The 19,232-nt window shown below is 45.5% G+C and overlaps 1 protein-coding gene across 6 annotated transcripts in view; it reads right to left on the bottom strand.

Annotated features, from left to right (window-relative positions):
• FGFR3 (fibroblast growth factor receptor 3) overlaps positions 1 to 11,162 on the bottom strand; it is an 86,806-nt gene extending 75,644 nt beyond the window's left edge. For all 6 annotated transcript variants that reach the window (XM_090035397.1, XM_090035398.1, XM_090035400.1 and 3 more), the window contains exons 1-2: positions 11,072 to 11,162; positions 10,717 to 10,950 (exon numbers count right to left, since the gene is read on the bottom strand). In XM_090035397.1, coding sequence (XP_089891523.1) covers positions 10,717 to 10,897 — 181 coding nt within the window. In that variant the 5' untranslated portion in view covers positions 10,898 to 10,950; positions 11,072 to 11,162. The remainder of the gene's footprint in view (positions 1 to 10,716; positions 10,951 to 11,071) is intronic.
• Between the last annotated feature and the right edge of the window lie 8,070 nt (positions 11,163 to 19,232).

The following is a 19,232-nucleotide window of genomic DNA, read 5'->3' as shown; positions in this document are numbered from 1 at the left end:
GATACCTGCAAACACAAAGCCTTGAGCCAAGGTATTCCGACCCAGGAGCCTAAGCCCCCAACTCCAAGGCAGTCAGAGGCATTGAAGAATCCAGCCACTTATTTTAAATCTTAGCGTAAAGATCTCATGTGCCTAAGTTCCAGAAGTTAAAGAAAGTTTTGATGCTGGTGTCTTTTGGACCCACTTGGAACAAATGCTTGACACTCCCCCCCGCACAGTTTACCATGGGGTGGTTGGTGTCTCACGGGCATAGCTCAGGACAAGCTGGATGAAAGATTTGTAGCAACCTGGGGAGGGAACCATATATGCCAGTTTTTAGTGGGTTTTTTTGTGAGCTGACAGAAATTTGGAGGCAGAGATCTTTTGCTTCTTTTCCCCTTGGATTCCACCTCGGCAAGATAGGAACTAACAATATTTCAGGAGCGCTGTAAGGTCTAAGTGCCGTCTGTGGAGTGCGAAGTGCTATTAAGGCCAGTTAGTGGGAGTTCTGGGCTCCCATCCCTGTGGCTTATTTCTTTAGGCTGCATAGCCTCTTGGGATCCAGCCGACCACACTTTTCAAGAAAGCAGCTTTCGGAGTTTTCCTTGCAAAAATCCTTTCATGAAAAGCTGCTGTTTTGGAGGCCTGCAAGATCATATATAGCAAACTGGCAAGAGACGCAGGAGAATGCTCCATTCATTTTTACAGTAAGTCTTCACCCAATTCCAATACTACTCATTTTCTTACACAGTAATTATCAGCTAATTTATGCACCTTCCGTTATCAACTCCTCCCAGCCGGTCAATAATCCCTTGTAGCAACAAGGTAAAATACATGTGTTTTCTTAAACTTCATGCTTTCAAAAAACTGTCAGCAACATTTGCTTACTATCAACAAGCATGAGTTCTCTCAGGCAGGAGGAAGACGCCTTCACTGTTTTAAAGGCAAAAATATCAGCTACCAAAAGAAAATTAACATCCTTTTATCCCTCCCTCCTCCAGATGCTTTATTTATGCAGATACAAATGATACAGAAGAGAGGCCAGTATTGCAACTAATTCCAATTACTCTTTTAATTGGAGAGCTCTAATTGCACACATTACTTGTCAATATGCAGTGTTTCAACCCACCACATTTTCCAATTACTATTTTTCCCTCTGTCTCTTTAGTTTAGAGTGATCTCACAGGGCCAGTCTCAGCAAAACAGGAGGCGCGGTTTCTGGAATCGGCTAGCAAAGCAGCATTGACTCCAGTGATCTATTTACACAGACAGATACGCACACGTGCTAGTGCAGGATGCTCACTGTCCCAATACTCTGCTTAAGAATTTTGCCGGGAGGCAACTTCTAGTATTTAAGTTTCGTACGCCGTCCCAGAAAGAGTTAAAAATCTTTGAGAAAATGCTCTCTACCTTTGGCCTGTTTGTCTGCTCAACTCCGGGGAACGCGCCTCGGAGGGTACGCGGTGTACCAGGACTTCTCTATTGTACCACAGTGTATTCTAGCAAGAGGCACAGAGTGCCACCACATTCACTGAAATGACATGATCTTCTGTTCCTATGCAAATTGCTACAGTATTTGTCAGGCTCCAAGTTCTGGTGAAACTGGCCTCATGCCTTCCAGTGTATGGATTGCCAAAGAGGAGTCTCAGCCCCACCTCAATTACAGACCCCTGGGGTGGATTATTAACACTTTCCCTGTTGTATTGTGCAAACCTCAAATCGCAGCAGAAAGTGCTAACACCATGTGACATTGATATGATGGAAATGCACTGCCTGTGAACGGTGCTAACATGATAGTGACTGACGCTCCTCTTATACTTGCTGGCACAGCAAACCGAGCCAACAGTTACTGTAGGTCAAAACAATATTTGTTGCCATGTCATAACACTTTCCTTTCGCAGATTCAGGACCGAGCAGTTCTCACTGGGTCAAATATAGATGAGACTAGTAAAAACAAGCAGGAGTTGCTGAGCAAATGCAGCCCCGTTGGCCAACAATAGCATTCTGCAGATTAAAACTACCGATTTGTATATGGATATTATATCTGTAGTCAACAGAAATGGGTGTTTGTAGAGAAGACCCTCAAGGATCTTTACAGACTTTGCTTTTGTTTGAAGTACAGTTGGCCAATATCATAAACTGAAATGTTCTCTGCTTGTTAAACTGTTTGCATCATTAAAATCCTTTCCAAACAATTCCTACTTACACTCAATAGCAGCTCTCACACCATAATCTGTTAAGGGCTTGAGTCTGTTCCTTTTGAAACCAATGGGAGTTTTCTGCCATAGAATTCAACAGACCAAAGGTCAGGAGCTTTTTTTCTTTTTTTAAACAGGGTCTACAAGCTGGCAGCATACAAAGCTTCAAAAACGACATGGCTAAATTGACAAACCTTGCCGTAAACAGACCTGCGCAGGTACCACAACTTCACACCCTCCAAGGGCATGCTCTTAGAGAGCTCTTCGGTTCTCAGGGACCTCACCATTGTGCTCCCTACATATGCACTTTGTCCCTTTTTCCATGGGTGGCTCTGTGCGGATCCAAATCCACAGGTGGTCCCAGGGGACGTGCATTACCCCTCCAGCACCCTTCTGAACCTCAGACCGCAGATGTTGCATATTCTCCAATGCCATTACTTTTTCTGTACTTTCCCCCCTCCTCACAGCATGGGGAGTCTCTTCTCAGAACAAGAGCTGCCCGTCGTGGGGGAGACCTGCAAGCTTGAGGCACACAAGTCCACACAAACCTCAATGACCGTTTACTTGAACCTTGGTAAAGCAAAAACAGAGTGAGGCCCTAAGACTCTTGCCTCCAACCAAACACCTAACACTTTCAGAGATCCCCCGGGCTCCCTATTAGCTTAACTCCAAAGCCTTTCAGACTGCTAACCTCCATCATCAGTTCACCACCAGATGTTAGATCTCAGTCCTTGGCTCAGGACTGGTTGGCCTGCAAAAGTTGCACTGTTTCAACTCTCTGAGTTTCTAAAAAAAAGATGTCATGAAAATCACTGGTTGCTGGCTGACTACTTTTATAATCATAAATGGCTACTTGCTAAGCATTCAAGTCTTCAGAGCAGGGATGCAAACTATGGAGAAGGCAATACACATGTTCTTCTCAGGTTGGCCAGTAAGAATCTGGAGTCTATTCTCTGACCCAACAATGCCTCATCATGTGACATCATGAAAACCAAACATCTCCTTCTCTTTCTAGAAGTCCCCAAAAATTTTGAGCCACTAAAAGTGCTGTACTGTAAAAGAAAGAAAAAAATGCAAGATAGATAGTCACGTGTCATCTAGAGTTTACTAGATCAGTAGAATATGTGCATTGGTACACCCAATACTGTTCTGGGTGTGCACTGGTACACCCAATGCTGTACCTCCAATATGACATGCTAAATACATGTGCATTAGGTGACACTAATGCACAATAAATAGGGCAAGTCATGCTTTTTAGATGATGCTTAATGCTGAGTAGCCTATTCTACTGTTTTCGAGATGCTGCTTTCATGTGCAGTAGAATAGTTTACTGCGCATTAAAGCGCATGTGTAGAAGTGCCCAGAATCTCAGTCACTATGTATGTGGGCACTTAATCATTTCATGCACTATTAGAAGATATTATAATACAGTCCTAAGATTTAATTTAACTTCTAAACCATTCCAATCCTAACAGATGCTATATTGTTCCCTCTGTCCTTATAAAATACCCACATCTAAAATCTCATACCATAGGCTGACTGTGTGAAAGCCATATATTTGCAATAATGCACTCTTAAAACAATTCTGAAATTAAACCAGTTACTGGGAAAGCATGTCCTAGTTTCAAAAGTTTTAATTCTTGAAGTTGGCACTTTGATGTGTTATGCAACTTGAGTCTCAGAGCAGCTTAACTGCCCAACAAGTCCCGGTTCTCCTCAATGTTATGATACACTTTGGATACCCCGGGCTCAGAACGACAGGCCAGGTTTACAGCTGATTACCTTTCACATTTTAACTACTAAGTTTACCTAAGGTTTTACCCTTCTCGTATCTCAGAATTTTTGTTTGCTTTCAATATAACAGAAACTTCCTGGTTATTCAAGCCAAAAAGTTAAGAATCTTCAGGGGATGGCACATCAAGAATAACCCCAACCTTTGCAAATGTCCCACATAAAAACCTTTGCAGCTGCAAATGAGCATTTGCTAACGCTCTCTTGAAGGCTCAGATCGAGCGAAAACATTTACTCTTCAATCTGTTCTTATCAGTTAGAGGGGAACAGTAAGCTAACTTACATCTTGCTTAGACACAATTATATGCTGGGATTTTTAAAAGGACACCAGACAGAGAGCCAGCAGGCTGGAAAGAAAAGTAAAGTGGCAAGTTTACATAGCACTGAAGGTACAGTTTATGAAATAAGAAAATCATAAATACATATGAGGAAAAGAGAGAATTTAAGTTCAATAGGTTGCAGCCTTCATGATGCTTCATGTATCTGCAGTATCCACATCCCTGGTATAAGAAACTTCACCTAGAGTTTTCTGGGGTGCTAGCTGGTCTACCCCTGCTAAAAACCTGCACTGCCCATTCATACATGCTCTACGTGGATTTAATAAATTACAATCCAATTTCCTGAAAAAAAAAAAAAAGGGGTGTACGCTGAATTTTTATGAAGTCACCTTCCTCTTTGGCATCCACTGTGCTGCATGGAGAAGAATAAAGTTTATACACTAAATAGCATAAAAAGATGAAAAAGGGGATGGGGAGAAAGTTCCATCTGATCCAATTAGAGAGTAGCTCAGAGGGTAGAGACTGGTCTGGTAATTTCTAAGATATAATATACTATATTATTTTTTTTAAAGTCTTTTGGAAAGTCAGAGGAAAAAAGAAACAGGTTCGTAAAGCTATTAAAAGACACAGGATGTCAACAAAGGCTCAGTTACAAGCATGTACTTAAAAACACTACAATGATTGTTCACAAAAGTAACTTCACATAGATAGGAAGCATGGAATGAAAATAAAATAAAACTAAGAGATAAAATAGGCAGTCTTTTAGCTGCCTGTTTAAATCAGCCTAGCCAAACTGCCAGTTTTTGGTAATTTTTTATCCCATTTTATGGCAGTAATTTTTTCCAGGATTAAATATTTTGTGGCAACATTAGTTACCTGCTCAGTAGGAAGCACTGAAAAGAATCAAAGTATTCATATTATATTAATAAGTATGTATACCGGATTCTGAAACTGTAAAGGCCTGACTTCAGTGGGGACTACTCATATGCAAAAAATTAAGTGCCTGTACAAGTCTTTGAAAGCTTTGTATGAGGAAGCCAAGGACCAGGTTACTTTGCCCAGATTTCTGCCCCCAAGAGACCCTGCAGTCTGACTCTACTCTCAGTCTGGTTTCAGGCTATTATAACTCTACTGAATGAAGTGGGATCACTCATGACTAGAAGTGGTTGAAAATTTTTGGGAGATTTTGGTTTTGGGGATGAAATTCCAATGACCTACTTCATCAAAATTGCTGAATGTGGAAAATTTCTACTAGTTTTACTCCATGATGTTAAAAGGTGCCAAGAGCTAAGTACAATGCGTCTTCACATTTTGAAGTCTCAGGGATTTTTAAAGTCCTAAATAATATTAGACTCTGTACAATCCGATTAGATAAAGACTATGTAGCAAATGGGCCATGCCCAGATCTTCAATTATTGTCCAGTTAACAACTCAGTCCTGAGCTCTGTTTCCCAGTTTACAACATACCCTCTACCATGAAAGTGATTCTGTAACATTTTAAAAAGGAGATGATAGGGACGTGTTTAATTGTTGGTAGCTGAAAGCAAAGTGGGGCAATTTTGCACGTTTCAGGATCTGTGCCTGAAGCAGCAGATAGACGAAACAGTGTTGTATGAAGGGCAAGAATACAGTGTTTTCCACTGTAAAACTTGATGCCGAGGTTCTGCTTCTACAGATTGAGCAGAAAGACTCTGCCCGGCAGCCTGTGCAAAATCTTTCTTAATTCAACAAAAGTTCCACCCTGGTATGGATCAGACTGGGACCATAAAGAGAACAGACTGTTCAAGGAAATGCTTAAGCGTACGCTTACAGCTGAGCACATGCTGAAGTGCCCTTCTCGAACAGAGATGCCTTCCTGAATTAGGGCAAAGATTTATGAGCAGGAGCCATGAAAACAAACATTACTGTCCGAGAATTTCATTTCAACTTCACTAATTAAATTTGCAGATTGCCTCTTCCCTCTGCAGTTTATCAATTTAGTTCTCTCCAAGCCTTTGTGGTCTGCATATACTATTTGCTAGTGGAGATTATTAAAAAATCCCCTTAGGTTTAAACACAGTCTTGTCCTGTTCATATACAAGTCTAGTAAACTTAAATGGAGACAGTCATGTTTACAAGTCCAGCATCAAGTCTGTTAACAAACTCAATCTCTAAACTGGAACAGATTCCCTAGTTTCCTACTCGCTAGTTAAAGGATATAGCACAAAACAGCCACAACTCAGCATCTCATACTAACACCTTGTTAATTTATGGTCCAGTGAAACATACCAGTCTCAACATATACATTTCATCGGCTGTTTTTTAAATTGCTACTACTAAAGGAATTCACAGATTCATTTAGTTTAAACAACACAATTTAACATGCAGGTATGAACAATGCATCAAAACCTTTTTTTAGGTGGTAACTACAACGTAGAAAGCAACATTATTTTACTAGTGGCACAGGTTTACATGGTCTTCAAGTTTTGCACACCCTTTCTCGAACATTAGTGCAGCAATGACGACTGCCAATTAAATTTCACTCAACTGTAATAAAAAATGTCCTGGTGGACTTTTGAACACGGGAAACAGCAAACAAAATGACACAGCTATAATTATATTCTACACTATGTAGCCCCAGCTAGTCCAGCACAGGGGAGAATAAAAGAACAGGATAGCCATCAGCTGCTTGTAGAGAGTGTCTAAATAAGCATGCCACCAGGACGGCAAAGTAAAAGTGTTGCAGGACCCAATTAATACTCAAATATTAATACTAAGTTAAAACCAAAACAGTATGGGTTTTTTCCTGGCTTGGCAAGTTGCCTCCTTAGAGCAGTACAGTAACTTGCCCGAGCTCTTGGGCAGAAACTGATCACATGCAAGAGTTTTCCCAAACTAAACTTCAGCTGTTAAACCACTAGCAGATTCTGATTTTTTTTTTTTTTTTTTTTTTTAAAGTGCTCATTATCTACTTTCTCTCAATAAACCTTTGTGATCTCTAGCTTTAGCTGCTAGCTAGGTGACTTCCCTAATACAGAAGGAAATTCCCTTTTTTAAATAGGATGTGTGCATACATACATGAGAGAAAGGGGAAGACACAGATGGGACAATTAAGGTAAGACTGCCATCAGAAGCTTTGCTTTTTTGTTTTGTTTTTTTGTTAAAGTGAAATGCTGCTACTTCTATCTGCCGGCTCTCCGAGAACACAACTAGCGTTACTTGACATTCACCAATCGTACCAAGTAATATCTTTATCTGAATACTAATGCAAATTGGAAGGGCTTTTTTATATTGATGTCTATTCTGTGGCTGCTGAATAGAGTGACCGCATGCTCAAGGCAGCAAAGGAGTTCACTGACCTCCCTAATCATCTCTGTCATAGCCAGTGAATGACGTACACATTCAATTCTGCCTTGCCTCTCTACTTTCATTCATAAAAAAATTTGACATTGTTCTTCCCGCGGCAGCCCCGAGAAAAGGAGAGAAGAGAAACTCAGCCCAGATGAGGCCCCTAGTGTTTTCAGTTTGGATTCTATTCAGCAACAGCCCCGCCATCTGCCTCCTTCCTGCCAAGAGCAGAACACCTCCCTGTGGAGATGTTAAAACTTGCACCCCTTCCACCTCCACTAATAGCTAGTATTCATATTAGCAAACATACACATACCTCGAGAATGCCTCCCTTCAATGTGTGTTTTATGTAGCTGAGTATAGGCACAAAGCAGTAGCTGTTATAGCCTTCACAGCCCCGTGTGGAGAATTAGATCACTAGGGAAAAATCCTTCCAAGCCCCTTTATGGAAAATAAGGCCTTAGACTGTAAATGCAAAAGCTAGTGAACAACAACCCTCAGTAATGAGCCAATACCCCATGGCCCATTTGCCTAGGAGAAAGAATTTGCTTTTTACCATTCAATTTAAAGATTGAAAAGTAAAGTGTGCTTTTACTTGGCTCCAAATGTTTATATTCTTTATACAGTTTCTTTTGCACAATCTTTTCCCCCACCAGTGCCCTGTGCATTCAAGCCTCGCCCCTTGCCCAGAACCGACTGGACAACGGGACACTGTGTCAAGCCAACCAAAAAGTTTTGCTAGGTGTATTTCAGATCCTCTTCATTTTAGTGGCTTTCCACGTGGGCATGTTCTACCAAAAATCAATCTGGTTTTATAGCCTTCGGGGCTGTTTCAGTAACACTGTGCACATCAAAAGCACGCGTGTGAAATCTCTTTTCTTACAGAGGGAAGACTCTGAACTGCTGCCACCGACAGAGAAACACTTTCAAACATGCTGTGCATTAGTGGAACAGAAGCACTTAGATCAGGTCAAATCCTGCTCACGCACATGGGACCGTTGGCACCAGCTTCAGTGGGATCAGAAACGTGCCATTACTTTGAAGAGCCAATATGGTAAAAATAGAAGAATGCGTATGTAGACTTTCCACCAGAGAATTTGGACATTTTAGTTATGTCCCTGGGAGATGCATCGCCCTAGGACTATTCTTTTTAACCACTTCTCTCCTACAAAAACCCTGAAAGACTTGGATGTACACTATTTGTTGTATTTCAAATGTCATCCCAACAATTTCAGCACTCATTCTGCCTTAGAGGACAGAGCAACAGTCTCATTAGACTAGTGCTGTGGCCCCCAAATTTATAATCTGCAGATGCTCAACTCCAGGGGGCTTCCAACGAAGCTAGTGGAGATCTTCCAGCTTTATCCTGGGGTTACCAAGAGCAGAATTTTGCGCATGAAAGCCAAACCTGTATATTTTTTGGCCTAAAATAGGGAAAAAAAAAAAAATGCTGCCACTAAAATTCAGCAACCCCATTGCTCAATTTACTAGCATAGGCTTTTCTTGTTTCCTTTGCAAACCCCAAACTCATCTGCTTTGACAAAGTAGCTGTGATGTTGCACTATAAATCAATTCTTTTGGCTGTGAAAAATGAGCCAAACAAGTTACACTATGAATCTGGTGTTTTATTAGTACTTTCTCAAAAACAAAACCAACCCCACGTGTGATTTATGGCTGTAACCAAAAGGGGGGGGGATTTGACAGAGTGCCCCCACCCCTAGCCTCCACGAAGCACATTTTTTCCCCTGTCACTTTTTTGGCAAACATGCCTCAACCCTTTCCTGAACAATGGGAACTTTTTGTCTTGGTGCAGGGAACCTTTAAAAAGAGTGAAGCAGGAGAGGGACCTTCCATTAAAGAGCTTTGAAAAAATAAACAAACAGACTCAGGTAGCAGCTGAGGCATATCAGAGAGACACCAACTTTAAACAGCCGCTGTGTTTTTAAACCAGTTTTTGTCATGTACCTTGTCTTTCCTTACTCACGATAGCAACGTTTTCATTCAAGGCAGAAGTTAGTAGATTCCCAGAAATGCTTTCTCCCTTTCAACACGTTCACAATGCAGCACATCACAACCTCCTCTTTAAAAAACTGGGATAAAACGAGAGGTGTCATAGCTCTAAGAAGCATCCACACGCGCACAAATGCAGACACACATTTGAAAACCAGACTGAATGAGGGGCAAGCAATCTGGATAAGGAAATCTCTCTGCTTTTGCAAACTCCAAGTACAAGCTGTGCCCTGAACCAAAGCTGTTGATACATGTTGCATGTCTGTGACTGCAGAGATGTAACAAAAAGTCCTCTAAGAAAGTGAACTCAATTCTAAAGCTATTCCCACTGTGTCATGCTAGCCTGGATAAACACAAAAAACCCAACACAACGGCAGGACAAACTCTACCAAATAAACAAGTGTCCTCCCGAGTCCAGAACACAGCAACCTCAAGCACAGGGCTGCACTGTGGATCTAACTGGTATTTGAAGCTAAAGTTTCAATTCTGGCCTCGGAGTCTCAATGCTTAAAACAACGCTTTACCTCTTGCTTGTGGTCCGAAAGGTGCTTACATGTACGACTAACCCGGGATTTACTGTGCGCTGCGCTCCATCGCTACAGATGAGCCCTGTTTTACACGACCTGCCCTTCCATCACTCTCGCCGCCCCACCGAGAACCGGCGTACCTTCGTTCCCCTTCATCTTTGGCCGGCCTGTATCGCGTCGCACGCCGGAGCAGCAATCCAGAGGCGCTGGCTGTCAAGTGAAAGTCTCGGGACCCTCTGGGAACGCAACACCTCTACCACGCGCGGGTCCAACGCGATACCTCTTATTAGACCGGCTGGGAAATTAAAACACGCGCATATAGATCTATGTATTTTTGGGACCAAGAGCGCTACCTTTTTGCCTCTCTCTTCGTCTCAGAAAACCACCTACGTCCCGGTTTCAAGCGGCCAGGGCTTTGCCCCCCGAGAGCGGCGCAGGCGCCCCAGCGCAGGGGGAGATGTGCAGGTCCCTGCCAGCCCCAGCGATGGAAGCGTGGCCCTCGGGAGCAGACGGGCACGCTTCCTCCCGGCCGGAGGGGCTGCGGGGCGCCGCCTGAGGCTGCCGGAGAGATCTCCCCCGCCCCGCCCCGAGCATCCTTCCTCTTACCCGTGGGCTTGCGGGTGCTCCTGTCCTCCGGGTCCGAGCCGGGCAGCGTGGCCGCCGGGCGGCTGCCGACGGTCCCCGCCAGGTACACACAGAAGAAGGCGCCCCACGCAGCAATCATTCCTGTGGCCGCGCTCCCGGGACGCGGGCTGGTCGCGGCGCCGCCCCCGCCAGCCTCAGACATCGCGGGGCCGCATGCTGGCCGCCCTGCCCGGGCTCCCGATCACGCTGCAGGCTCTGCACGGGCGACACACGCGCGGCCCGTCAGCGGGCGCAGCACCCCCGGCCCGGGCCCGCGCCGCCGCCGCCGCGGCCCGGCCCGCCCCGCGCCGCCGCCCCGCGCCGCGCCGCCGCCTACCTGCCCCGCGCATGCAGGAGCCGCCGCCGCTCGCTCCGCAGCCGCCGCGCTTGTGAGCCCGGCGCCCGCCGCCCCAGGGCCTGCCCCGGACCCCGCCCCGCGCTCCGCCCGGCCCCGGGGGAGGGTCCCCGGCGCCGCCCCGCCCCGCGGCCGGCCCGGCCCCCGCCCCGCGCGGGGCGCACCTGCCTGCGCCGCCGCCCGCCGCGTGCCGCCCACGGGGGACCGCGTCCCCGCGGCGCCGCGGGCCTTGCCGGGCTTGAACTGCGGCGGCGGGCGGGGGGCGCCGACCTGCAGAGGCACGCGGGCTCCGCGTCCAGGTCTAGCATCAGGAGACGGGGGCAGGAGAAGCCTCCGGGTGGGGACCCTTGCGTGTGGCTGGCACGCAGATAGACACACCGCGGGTTGTTTCTAGCGCCTCGGCGCGGCGTCGGCACCCGGGCTTAATTCTGAGGGCCTGGAAGCCAGGTGCATATTTGTCACACAGTTTTCGGGACCCCTAAAGCGTGGGGCCCCGGTCTGCCTAAGGCTGCCGCTAGCTGGGGGCTTTCCTGGGGCGGGGACCAAAGAGGGCATGGGTGGTCTTGGGAGCCCCCCGGCACCAGCCCGCGGCGGCCAGTCCCACTGACCGGTGGCCAGATTTGGGGTCAGGAAAGTATTTTACTCTGTGGTCAGATTGGTAGAGACTGGGGGGGGGTTGCCTAGCCAGAGGGGTAGGGGCGGGGGCGGCCCTCTGCCCAGGACCTCTGGCCCTCTTCCCAGCCTGTGCTGACGGTGTTTCGTCGGAGCAGGATGCTGGGTGTCAGGGCCGTGCTCTGCCAGGGTCCACGGTCCTCTTGTTCAGAGTTTAGATGATGGACTGCATGGGATGGTTTGGATAGGGCTGATCCTGCCCTCAGGTGGAGGTTGGACTAGATCAGCGGCTCTCAGCCTTCTTTTGTACTGGGACCCATTTGTAAACATGGATGGCCGGTCCTGACCTAGGAAATGGTTTAAGTAGAAAACAGCCCCGTGCCCCTCACTCCCAATCCTCTGCTCATGCCCCCAGGCCTCAGCCCCCCGCTGTGTGGGGCCAGGCAGCCCCCTGCAAGCTGGAGCTCTGTCGGCCTGTGAGGGGAAACTCACGGTTTCCCTTGTTTTTCACCTTTCAAGGAGAATCTATTTTTAAAGTTTGTGTGTGACCCTTTTGTATATTCTTGCGACCCACTTTTGGGTTGCGACCCATGGTTTGAGAAATGCTGGACTAGACCCCCTGGAGGTCCCTTCTAGGCCTACTTCTATGATTCTTTGATTTCTCCCTTCTCAGCATCTTGCCACCGGTGTCCCAACAGGAGACAGCCATCCAGGGATTATAACGATCGGTAGCAAAGGGACTGAATTTGATGCTCCTTGATTTCTAACAATCTAAAGCGAATGTTTCCAAATGAAAGATGATGCTCCAGGTTTAGATGCCCCTCAGGTTCTTGTAGGCAGGGTGGAAGGAGAGCTGAGAAGAGGAAAGAAAAGGTCTGGATGGATCTCCTTTCTCACCTCTCCTTAAAATGACGACAGACTTCCTTTGCAATCCTGTAATGTAATGCAATGCAGCACACGAGGGGGGTTTGATGATCCATTACGTAGTATTGACACAGCAGGCTGGGTAGCTGCATCTGTGGAAGTGCTAGTTTTCGTCGTCGTCATTCAACAGGGACAATCTGTATTTTATCCATCACTGGTTTTTCATGAGGATCGCTGCTAGAAACGTATGCACGGCTTACATTACACAACGTCCCTGAAGGTTTCCAGCCCTGTGGTGCCTAAACAGTGGGTGGCATTATCTAAAAAATTTCATTATATTTTTAATAGGAGGAGGGCAAGTTGACAAAAGCATTATTTCAGATTGCATTAAAGCAGTCCAGTAACAGAAGCACAGACTCCAAGAAACCATAGTTTTAAGAGACTCTGTCCTCTACTATAGAGCCCAGTTCTTTGTAGCATAATTCCCTCCCTCTGAACAATGTGAAGTTTTTCTGCCCAGCTTCTTCACCGTGTGTGGAGATTAAAATCGGTTTAAAATTTTACAGCCATCTCATAATCATCTAAGGCAATGCAACATACCTACGGATATAGCCAGGCTGACTCATTGACATGCACCACTTGCCAATAAGAGGTGATTCGGATTGTATCATACTGAGAATAAGTCATACTTCTGTCTTAATCCTCTTGACAAAGTAATTCACTGAAGGAGGGAGATGCAAATATTAGCACATCAGCTGAGAAATCCTTTTATCAGGGCAGCAATAAAGCGCTCGTGCGCTGTAGTAGTTCACCTCAGCCTGTGCGGATACAGGACATTGTCAGAATTGTAAAAACCTAACGTGGATGGTACAGCATATGGCAGCTTTGAGAGTCCCTTCCAAATTAATGACGATGTGCCCGGTTTAGATCTCAGTGTAATTCTAGAGTGGCTCCTGGTTTCCGTGGAATTACTCTGAGTTTGCACTGTTGTAACTGAGATGGGAATCTGTCTCGAAACCTTCATCAGTCACCCAGACAGTGACATCTCAATATCGTGTCAGGGAGCATTGAGATGGGCCTGTGGCAAGGAAATCTGAGCGGAGACTCTTGAGTGACACGATCACTTCAAGTGAAAACAATGGGGGGGGAATCAGACGCATAACTAAGATGTGGTTAATCTATCGGCACAACAATTGGTAAGATGAAAGACAGTTCCTTTCAGAGCGCTTGTGTCAGAGGTGGCAGAAAATCAATAATAATAAAGCAATTATAACAATAAAAATAGCGCGTGGAGCAAATTTGGAGGTCGTTATCATTTTGAAGACATCCAAGCTCCTGTTTTTTGAAAACGTGATCTCATATTATTGTATTGCCAGTGCAAAGAAAATCAGAAGTGTTACCCAGTATTAATTAATGAACCTTCACACTTCCTCTTTAATTATTATCATCCTTGTTCCATGAGGCAACGGAGACTGGGAAATTAAATGCCTTTCCTAAGCCACAAAGTGAGTCTAGAAGAAGCAGTAACATTTCTCTTGCCTCTAGGCCTGTGCTCAGGATGCTAGTCCGTGCTCTCACATCAGGTGATGCCAAATGCTTCCTCAACTTGGTGAAAATTTGAGCGAATTTCAGGATTACCTCTTACGATTCCTAAGAGATATAAAAACCTAAAAATCAAATCATGTAAACACAACCCTTTAATGGGTTTGAACTGTTTTTCATTTGGAGCTTATAACATTTGGAAGAGCTTATGATACTTGGAAGCCCTTTACAAGAGGAAATGGAAGTGGTATTGAGATGGTTCTATAAGAACTTCAAGGTTTGTAGCTTTCCCTAGAGTAGAATATTTTAAGTTTTCCCTTTTATCAGCCCCTGGCCCAGTGCATTCGCATTGAACTGTGGAATACAGAACTGCTTAAATGCCGATTTCTGGAAGCTGGATCCCCACTATGGTGGTAATTGTAATAGCTCCCAAGATATCATGTGCAGCAAAAACTCAGATTCTGGATTGTGTCTCAGCCATGCTCCTACTATAAAATCCATTTATGTGGGGCTGTAAACACTACACAACACTGCTTGAGTCGATTTTTATGGTCATTATGCCATAAGGTACATACGAGCCAGGTTAAGTACAGCTTTCACCTTAAGTTTTTGGTACATTTGTCAGTGAAAAAAATCATACTGCGGGAGTGGCTGGCATTGCTAATTCGTTGTTTACTTTTTACCACTGAAGAGACTGCGTTTTCAGACTTCTCATTAGGCGTATTGGTGACCTTGAATATCCCCAGCTGCCTGGAAAAGCAAGTCTCTTCCAGGTGCTCTAGAGCAATAGATGCCCTTTTTCCTTGTGAATCTTTGATATGAGCGTACGTTGCTGTATTCTCAACATCGGCTTCTGTTCACATTATGTTTGAATGACATATATGCTGCACTCTGTTCTGAAAGAGACTGTCTGTCTGCTCTCTAGAGAGAGCAACGTGTGCAAAACCCTAAGACAAGTTAGAGTCAAGGCACTAAGAAATTAACTCTAAGAATGAATGTCTCATCCAGTTAGCTCTCAGCTTTTCCCCCGCTGCTCTGTACTGAGAAAGGTAATTTAGAAAGTGCCAACGGACATGGAATGTCTTAATGCTCTTTTTTTCCAGATTTCATCAGGGCGAGGGACAGAGACCCTGACGGAGAGCGTCTCACTTGTTCAACAGCCTTTAATGCAGGCAGTCACAAACTGGTGCTGAGACGAGCCGCACTAGATGGGACACCCTTAGTGTGGTTTTACTTATTCCTTTCTGGTCATTCCCGGGGGTGGGTGTCTTCTCTTTCTCTTCAACTGCTCTTAGGCCTGTCGCCTCTTCTCCTCATTGCCTGTGGAAAATTGCTAGATCAGGTTGTGAGGTGCTATAGGTTGCAGCATCCTGAGCACACTGATGACAGCCAGCTCTTTGTCTCCTTGTCACCAGACCTACTATGTCCTGGCTCCCCAAGGTCTGGTAGGAATGGGTCTGTATGAAGTAACAGCCAACTGCACCGCACCCTCAGACAACCTGGAGCTGATGTGTTCATTGGCAGGGAGAAGTACCTGGAGGGCCTGATGAAGTCTATAAGCATTCCTTTAGCTGGCAGTGTCTGCCCAGTTATCACAATCTGGACCTTCTTACCAGGCATATTGCTGCTCCTTGACTCCAGAGCTGTTTTGTTCATCACCCAACTGGCATTTTCTGCAAAGTGACTGTCCTTATGCAATTACATACAGTTCTCACCTTAGCCATTCACATCTCAACAATGCCTAAGTTGGACCACTGCAGCATGTGACTGGAGTGCCGCTGCCCCACCTGCTAAGGTGAGCTGACAAGAGCTCGTGTGGCTTGTCGCCGGGTGAAATTCTAGTTTTGCTTCTTACTATAAAGCAACTCCTAAGCCTGGGTTACAGTAAGGGCTGCCTCCCTACCTCTGACTCACTGAAAGTCTTCTCACTGAAAGTCATGCCCCTAGGATGACAGTCGTGGAAGCCAGAGGGAGGTCATTCTTAATAGTCGACAATCATTCTGTGAAGAAATATACTTAAGCAAACACATGGCCATATGAGAGAAAAATGCAAGATGCATCACTTTGTTCAGGTACTTTTAATTGGTTCAACTATGAATTCCTGAGGGTCCAGTTAAATGGACCTATTAAAAGATGTGGACAGCAGAGCAGTGTGGTGATTGTACTTAGCTGACATGTAAAGGCCCTCCATCTAAGCCTTATAAAATATTACCACCAAGATCGGTGTCTTATCATATCACACATTCTACTGAGATGGGCCGTTAGATCTTCATACCCAGTTTTCTTAAGGTACAAGTGGTAATTCAATGCCGAAGATGAACAAAACAATAACATGGATAAAACTTTAGTGCAAGTTGCAATGCATTTAAGCAGGTATTTATGATCATATGGGGCACAGCTACATACATCTCCGAACCATGCCAGGTTACGTGTGTTCAATGAAGACAAAATAGTTTCTGTCAAAACTGGAAGTTTTGGATGCATCAAGTTCCCTAGCAACCTAATTTCTAAGCAGTAGTTTCTTTAGGTCCATAATATGTTATTGGCTTATATCAGATTGGGCTACAATATTGTTCCAAATGTGAGATCGGCATCTGCTTACTTGACAAGGGTAAGGTTTTCCAGCTTTCAGCATCAAAGGGTTATTAAGTCTTGGTGAGAATTAGCATCAATGGGAAAGCATACTGGAGTGAGTTTACCAGAGATCATGTCAGCCTCTATTTATATCAATAACGTATGTCAAAATGGCTAAACCATTTTTTATTAAACTTGTCTGTCCAAAGGATTGAGATTCCAGGCAGGTTTATTGAATTTCAAGCTGATAGCCATTGTTGCTAAGATTAAGAGTCCAAATGATTGTCAGGGTAAACACTGCGTAAGGTTAAGCCACCAGGCTAAGGATTTTTCTTTGCAAATGAAAAGCATATGATTTTGCAAGGTTGTTACAACTGCTTTGTATAGCTTTTTCACATAGCACACACCTAGTAATAAGTAAGAATAGATGGGAATTAGGAAGCCTATTAAAAGGAGAAGTGACATGTTTTAAGATGAGCTTTGTAAAAGGATAGCTAGTGGTTGTACTTTAGAGACAGGGAGGCTTTTACAGGAACTGCATAAGAGAAGGTTCTTGCATTAGTGAAAAAAATATGAAAGGGCAGGGAGGAGGTTGGTGCCAGGTGACTGGAGGAAATAATGGCAGAAGGAGAGGACCAAGGCTGGAGAGAGAACGTGGAGAGGGTTTGGAACTGGAGTCTAATATATTCCCAGTCTAGCATATCTTCTGGGTGTGCTGGCCATGCTGGTGTCATTGGTTGGCTCTAAGCCACCAGCAGAGGAGGATTGTGGGACAGCTTCCATCCCCAGTACAAGTCTTGCCAACTTCTGTTCTCAGGGTGCGGCCATGACACCTCCTGGTGGCTCTGTGACCATGTCCTGCTCTGCCCCTCGGGCGCCTTCCCATCTGGCCTGCCATGCCTTTATGGAATAATGATAAACAAGGATGATGCCCATGGACCTTTGCGTAGCCCTGGTTCCACTGAACCCCTGCTAGGGTCCCCGGCACCCTACTGGTTCTCACTAGTCACTAGGCCCTTGGCTGGGCCACTACAATCAACTGTGCCCAGTCAAGCACCCAAAGTCTTAAGGGCTAATTGCATGGCTCCAAAAACTCCCCTTTACAACAACCCATGCCTCATGAGTGTTACAAGGATGTTGTTCTCCCTGTTGGGGCTTCAGCCTCCTCAGCCTCTGCCCCTTCAATCTAGCTAGGCCTTCTAGCCTGGTCCCAGTGAATTGGACCTGGCTCTCAGGTGCTAGCTTTCATTTGTCTCTTCTGCCCGGGCCCCCTGGTCCCCTTTGTAGCTGTACCTTGCACTGTCTTCCCACTACAGGCTCATACTTGCCTTGAGCCTGCCCCTTGCAGGGCTCAGGTGGTTGTGTGCCTCTGGGGCGCTAATGGGATCTCTTTAACCACCCCTTACAGCCCCATCCCAAACCTCCAGTATAAACACAAGACCCTGGGCTATAATATAAATAACAACATGTAGCAGCCTTTTAGAAGTATAAACCTTCATGCACTAACATAGCATCCTGGGCTCCTGGTGAGCTCACCGAGCTCCACTGTTCCTACAGGCAGCAAAGCATCCCTGGGTGGCTCTCCTGGGCAGGAGTTTCTTCCCCTGTGGCTACCAGGGAGAGACTCCCTTGCCAGCCCCAGCCTTGGGTTTATATGTTCCCAGGGCCCTTGCTACATCCGCTCATCTGACTGCCCACAAGTGCCTGCTCATTATCCCATTAGCCTGTTGCCCTGGCAGCCTGCACCTGTGGTGTCCTGCCTAGCCTGTAGTGCTCCCTGGCTACACTGCTCTTTCTCTTAAAGGAAGAGAGAGCCCCCTGGCTCTCTTATACAGGGTAAATCAAGCTTACAGATGAAAACTATCTCCTGCTTGAAGGCTTGGGAAGAGGAAGACAAAGATTTAATTTCTGCCTGATAGACCCATAATAGCATTTGCTATATATAATGTCTCAGAAGCCCCTTGGTCCTAACAAGTCATTTGAATACCCATAAGGCCAGAATTATTTTTCAGATTTATTTTTTACCAGCTAATCCATGAAAAATTGTCTCCATGAGAATCATTTGATTTTGCAGCCAGGCTGGCCATATTTTGCTAAACCATGGTCATGTTCCCAATTTGCCAGGACTCCAATGACCACACTTAGGTAATTGCCCCTAAATCAAGACTGAGCTCTTAAGCCAAAATTGCAGCTGCCCCACACTTGAGCATGGAGGCATGCCTGCTGGTGTATGACTGTGAATCTCCATCTATTGTCTTTAATAATTAATAGTGATGTGGTGCCCAAGACACTACAGATGATACAGTCTGCTCCAGAAAGCACGGTGAACAGGACAACTCAGCTACTGATCCAAGCAGCCATGTTGCTGTCCTTTTGATAGGGTTTGAAAGTGGGTGAGGACCATGAGAGACTGATGAAGTTGATGCAGTTTGCCCATCCCTCATCAGTCAATTATCCTCATGCTCAGCATCCTACGCTCCTCTCCCATGTAGCCATGCATGGAGTCAAAGCATTCTTTGTCCAAACCCACAGATTTGGCAGAGGCGCAGAA

The sequence above is a fragment of the Crocodylus siamensis genome, chromosome 2 (assembly GCF_052110815.1).
Source record: "Crocodylus siamensis isolate JL-2025a chromosome 2, ASM5211081v1, whole genome shotgun sequence".
In the NCBI taxonomy this organism is placed as follows: Eukaryota; Metazoa; Chordata; order Crocodylia; family Crocodylidae; genus Crocodylus; species Crocodylus siamensis.
The sequence above is the reverse complement of the archived record's forward strand: the minus strand, read 5'-3'. Positions and strand labels throughout refer to the sequence as shown.